This window comes from Aquila chrysaetos, chromosome 1, assembly GCF_900496995.4.
Source record: "Aquila chrysaetos chrysaetos chromosome 1, bAquChr1.4, whole genome shotgun sequence".
NCBI classification, from domain to species: domain Eukaryota; kingdom Metazoa; phylum Chordata; class Aves; order Accipitriformes; family Accipitridae; genus Aquila; species Aquila chrysaetos.
The window spans coordinates 510,807-516,806 of NC_044004.1; the positions used below are offsets into that span (position 1 = coordinate 510,807).

The 6,000-nt window shown below is 50.4% G+C and overlaps 1 protein-coding gene across 13 annotated transcripts in view; it reads left to right on the plus strand.

Annotated features, from left to right (window-relative positions):
• Window positions 1-4,641, plus strand: part of DYSF (dysferlin) — a 107,904-nt gene extending 103,263 nt beyond the window's left edge. For all 13 annotated transcript variants that reach the window (XM_030025180.1, XM_030025248.1, XM_030025269.1 and 10 more), the window contains one exon: window positions 1,548-4,641. In XM_030025180.1, coding sequence (XP_029881040.1) covers window positions 1,548-1,586 — 39 coding nt within the window. In that variant the 3' untranslated portion in view covers window positions 1,587-4,641. The remainder of the gene's footprint in view (window positions 1-1,547) is intronic.
• Window positions 4,642-6,000: the final 1,359 nt, after the last annotated feature.

The following is a 6,000-nucleotide window of genomic DNA, read 5'->3' on the forward strand; positions in this document are numbered from 1 at the left end:
ATTTATGGCATTATTAGAAATCCTCAGTTGGCAAACTGCCTTATAATTTGCTACACGTTGTAATTTATCAAGATGCCTTTGGTCAGACTTTACTTTTGTTGTGTTTTGTTTTTTTTTTCTTTTTTCCACCGTTTCTCCAAAGATCTTACTGGTAACTAGCACTATGCTTTGTTCCAAAGTTGTTTTTTTCAAGTGACAGAGCGATAGAACATCCTGTACCAATTAAATTCAATATGCTTGGGAGGGACTTCCAAACTGGCTAGTATGTGGTCGTGGGGGTTTGAATCAGAGCTACATTAAATATAGCTCTCTCCAAATGACCTAAGCATGCATCTCCATCTGTATTTTCATTGTGGTCTTGATAAGCAGCGTTTACACAGCTTATTCTTTTTCACAGTGCTGTCATCTTCTTTCAAAGAGGGAATTGCACGTATAATAAGCTAAAATACTTTGACGCCTCATTTTCCATGGCAGCCCCATAGTTCACCGTGCAATAACAGGGACAGTAGAGATCCCAGAAAACAGGCACAGGAAGGTCTTCCCTGGGGTGTCTGCTCCCGGGAGCAAAACCCACACCAAATGCTGACGCTGAAACAGATGGCTGAGGTGTTAAGGGATGTGGAAAAGGCAGAGAAAAAAAAATCAGCAATAGGTTTGCCTTTCTTGATTGCCTTTGGCAGATTTTTTTGGAGGTAGTCCATGGACCTGCAGGCTGAGTTTGCACTAAGAGACTAAATCAGGATGGGGCTGGGCTCGAGTCCTGTCCTGGTGCTGTTCAGACCAGGTGATGGCTGGTGTGATCCTGGGCGCAGGTTTTGGCCCGTGGAAAGCAGAGCTCTCCAGAAAACATCATGGCCCAGCTTGGTGGATGCTCGGGGACCGGGGCCGGGGTCCCCTTTCCAAAGGGTCCAACCCAACAGGCAGAGCAGAGGCGGTCACCGGTTTTGGGGGGGATCGTGGGGAGAAGGAGCCATAAGGATGCGAGGTCAGGGCATGGGTAGTCAGTACAGCCTCAGGGTTTGTGCGGGAGCAGCACGACGAGAGAGCGGAGGGGAAGGGGCACGGGGAGCCGGAGGGGAGGGGGAGGCTGCAGCAGCTCAGCAAAGAGCTGGACGTCTGTCCTCACCTGCAACAAAAGCCTGTGGGCACTGGGATGGTGCCGGTGGGGAGGTGCCAAATTTCTTGTGAGGGTATGAAGAGGTGGAAATTTATCATAAAACCTGGTGGAAGGAGCAATCGAAGTCCAGGAGTGACTCCTGGTGCTCACTGCTTGGTGCTCGTGACCAGTAGCCTCTACTGGAAGAAGGCAAGACTTGCTTTCTCATGTGTCTTGGGCTTCTACTGTCCTTGCTAGTGGGAATGCACTTTTTGCTTGCCTGCCTCTGCAGACTGGGGCTTGGAGCTTGGCCATCATGCCTGTCCTGAATGCAGCCCCATCTGCAGTTCTGTGCTATGCCCCCCCAAAATCCTTTACCCTCCACATGCCACCCTGCTGTACCTGCTTCAAATCAGCTTTTTTTCCTCTCCTTGTTTTTCCATCCCTCTAGAACTATGCTGCTATGAAACTGGTGAAACCTTTCAACTGAAGCTGTGCTGGAAAACGCCTGAAAGGTCCGGTGCCTGCCTGGGGATTTTGGAAAAAAGTTGTGGCTCTGCACTGGATCACATCTGCAGACGGAGATGGAGAATGAACAGCCTCGCTCAGGCCCTAGGCTGCTGCTAAAATGAAGATACAACTTACCCTGGTGCAGTATGCAGAATCCCACCTACAGCACTCACCTCGGAAGCAGCATGTAAACAATACCTACTCTGAAATATTCCTTATTTTACTTCTTTGCCTGTCTTTTTTTCCCCCTTTTGTTAAGCTGCTCTGATTTGTAAAGCTTGAATACCAGTGCAAAACTGAAAAGGGTGGGGGAGAAAAGGACCTTTTCATATATAGTCTGTGAGTGTACAAAGATGCTGCAGACATTAGCAGAGGAGTTGCAGGCTGCTCGCATAGGCAGCACGTGCAAGCCAAAATCTCTCAGGTTCTGAGCCCACTTTTCTTTGCACTCTGAACAAGCCTCCGTTTTCCTTTGCCGTGCAACGTGTATTACCTGGTTTCTTATGTATAAAGTCTACTGAGGATGAAACGTGCTGCACAGCCTGATACCCTGGGCTGATACGTTGCCTTTCCAAAGAGAGCAAAACCCACAAGATACAGGACCCAGGGAAAAGGCTGAGATGCAAAAACTGGGCAGGAGTTGGTGGTAATTTTTAACTCAAAACTCCTATTGAATTTTGCACTCATGAAGGACTGCGCAGTCTGGCTCATGTTTCTTGGAGCTCGGTTTCCCCTCTGAGCTGCACTTTCACCTCTACAGTCCCACACGCCTCCCTTCCAAACCAGTGCTGTAGTGGCAGAAAGCAGAGTTGGGCTGAGCCCTACCCTGAGAGCAATCCCAGGAGCAAAGCAGTGCGTGTGGACTTTGCTTTTCTCCTCTCCTGCTATACGCAACCCCTGCAGCCACAGTTCAGTGAACGTAGTAGCCTTTTTTCTCCTGTGCTCCCAAACATGCTTAAGCAAAACAGTACAAACCAGACTGCAATGTAAGCCGCAAAACTCACTGCTGCTGGGCGCTAATGAGGCAGATAACCTGCACCTTTGGAAGCAGGCTTGTTTGCTTTCTGCTTTGCAAACAAATTATGATGAGACATATCCTGCAGGTCTTGCTCAGCCTCCCACAGAGAAAACGGCAGCTGTGACAGGACTGGGATGGCAATGTTGGGACATTTCTGCTGTTCTCTATTCCCTCCTCCTGTCCGTCTGTCTCTCTGCCGCTGCAGTCAGACGGAGCGGTATGGTCTAAGGGGATTTCCAGTGTTTGTAGTGCTGGCTCATGTCATGAGGGGATGCTAATCAAAACAGCATTAGCCTCAAATTTTCATCCTGCATCCATTCATCCTGCAGGGAACCATCTCCCAGAACAGGGGCATCAGGCATGAAAGCAAATGTCCCTTTGGGAGACAGCTGTCCTGCTGCTCTGGCACCGCATGGCTTTTGCTACGGTCCCTCTGACGATGAACCGATCTTTCCCCACTGCCCTTCAGCAGGATGAGACACGTCTTCCTCAGTTTCATTTGTCCCCTGGAGCTGTTACTACTCAGCATGACATGTGAGAGCAAGTAGCAGCGAAAAGTGATCCTGGGAGATCGGAGTTTTTCAGGACAAACTGTGCTAATGTAAGCTCCTGCCCTGCTCCAGCAAGGCACTTAAGCCTGTGCTTAGCAGAAGGCAGGGAAAAAAAGCACACGCCTAATTGCCTGGCTGGATTGGGATGTAATGTGTTGAGCATTAAATCCCTTGTTATTCAGTACTGTAACAGCACCCAGATTGCCCAGGGCAGCTCACTGCCATGTGTGAAGAGGGTGTCTTTGACATGGAGAACATGCAGCTATAAAAACCTGTCCTTGCTGCTGAGGTTTGGCTGATCCAGCATCCCTTTCCCAAAAGCTTGAGCGGTGAAGTCGGCTCTGGGCTTGCACGCCCTGGGCTGGGTGTTTCATTTTACCGGCACAGTTAAATGCTTTTTTTTTTGCATTCGTTCAGTTTTTCCCTAGAAGCCTCCCAACCTCATTTGCATCCACACCACCATTTATTAGCCACTATCAAACTACCAGGTTTTGCTCAAATTTTCCGTAATGCTTTCTCCCTGAGGATCTGATGAGCTGATGACAAAAGTTGCTTGTGTTTGCACCTTAATGAGTTTTGGGGTTTATATTTTATGAAAATGTTGGTGTGGTTGGTCCTTGCACCTCTTCCACCATGACCTAGCTCTGCCGACAGAGGTGTCTGCCTGTCTTGCTGAGTGCTGGCATGCCTTGCTCTCCTATCCGCAGTGGGAAATCAGGCCCGTGATTTCACTTCCCTGCTTCGGTTTGCAGAGACTGTGAAATTTCCCATCTTGGCATTATTGCTCTGTGACCCCTACCTATTTCAGAAACAAGATTGTGGTGCCAAGAGCCCCAAAATGATGAGTGACCCATGCTTGAATGCTAAACGTTGCTTATATCTGGATGCTCATAACCCATCCTATCACAACAAGCACTGTCTATCCCAGCAGAGGCAAGCAACCCTACCAAAACACATTCGTGTGTTACCTCTCCAGAACCTCTCCCAGTGAAAAAACCACATTTTATTCCCCAGCACTTACCAGCAGCTCTTCCCTGACAAACCAGTGATGGGAGAGCAGGACCCAGGGCATCCAGCTGCCTAAGGAAAAGGTTACATCCCCACACGCAGTCCTCTGGGCTCCCAGTCCAGGCTGCAGGGCCAATTTTCATGCCAAGAAGACTCCGTGGAACTCCGTGGGTGGGTAAAAGCAGATCTGAGCATCTGAAAACACCAACTCAATTGCATTTGCATCACTGCTTGAACAGCCACATCCACCCGTTTGCCTGACTGTGGGCCCTCTGTAGCTTGGTTATGGCTCTCCCCCAAAGCCAGCCAGGAGGCAGGACCTGTATAAAGTATTCCCTGTGGCACCCTGTTATTCAGGGGTTTGAAATGGTTGGAAGATGTATGTTATCACCTGTCTATGCCTTACATACAATAATGCAGAATGCACTGTGGTTACAAATGAAATGCTCTGAAACGTTCTTCTTCCTGGTTTGTTTTATTGTGTTGGTGGAATTACAGCACCTTCTGCCTTTGGTGTGGGAATGCAAAAATACAGCTGGAAGGAACAGGACGGGGAAACGGCAGTTGCTGTGCTCCTCTTTTCTCACCTCTGCTGCTGTTGCAAGGGAGCAGAAGCAGGAGGAGAGAACAGAAAATGTGGAGAAGGGAGGACAGCTGTGGGACTGGGGCTGCAATGCTCACAGGTAATGCAGCCGCTCGTACCTCTGCCAGTTGCATTTTGCGCCTGAGACACTGCATTGCAGAACAGTGAAATGACCCAGCTGTGATACGTGCGTGCTCCCCGGTGCTCTTGCGAGTTGTCCCCTGACCCGTGACACCATGCGGGATTTATGTGGAGGTCACACACCTCGTCCCATGAGCTGGGAGTCGGTGTGCGCCGGCTCTCAAGGCTATCTGTGAGCTGGAGCATCCCGTAAGCCAGGAGGAGGCACAGGCATGTGAGTGGGGTGGGTGAAGGAGCCACGGGAAGCTCGTGTGTGGCTTTGGCGAGCCAACCTCCAGCATTTCCCTGGTGAGTCACTCGCAAAGAGGTTGATGCCGGCTTCGTTTATAAACCTGCACACCCCAAATGTGCCCACTGAAAGCCAGGGGTGGCTGGAGAGGAGGTGGGTGGCTGGGGAATGGGAGAGGGCAGAAGAATCCTACATCTTTCAGCCTCCTGTTGCAGCGGGAAGGCAGAAGGAGTTCACCTCATGCGGCTGCTCTGCGCATGTACACACATCTGTGCACAAGTACACACATTTCTGCGCAGATGCTCATTAGGATGGGCCTGAGCTGCTGGAACGTGAATACCCAGATCCTTCTCAGGACTCAGCCGCGGCGGCTCTGGCCCAAGTGAAGACCCTTCCCCTGCTTGTCTCTGTTCCTCTTCCCGTTTCTGGACTTCACTCAAAAAGCAGCACGTCCCTTTGGGTCTGGAGGGAAGGACTCATCCAGCCAACACAGCCATCATCTAGAGTGACCTGAGGATTAATTCTCTGACACCCTTTTGGAGCTGTTTAGCACAAACAGGCTGTGTCAAGGAGATGTTTCAGGTGTTCAGAGACATTTGCTGGTGAGATTGGGGCTGTTTGTGCCCAAATCCCCAAATACCTTTCTGTTGGTCTGGAAGGGTGCAGATGGGCACTGCCTGCTTTGGCATAGGAGCTCCCCTCCGCTGCGTCACGTTTTGGGATGGTGCCTGGGATCTAGGGAGGCAGGGGATGAGGAGACCTGAACGTCCTAGACTTCATCTGAGGAAGATGCAGGGGTTTGAGCAGGCCCTCTGAGCTGGCATCGTCCAAACCCAGTCTGCCCAGCCTCACTGCAGCCTCCCA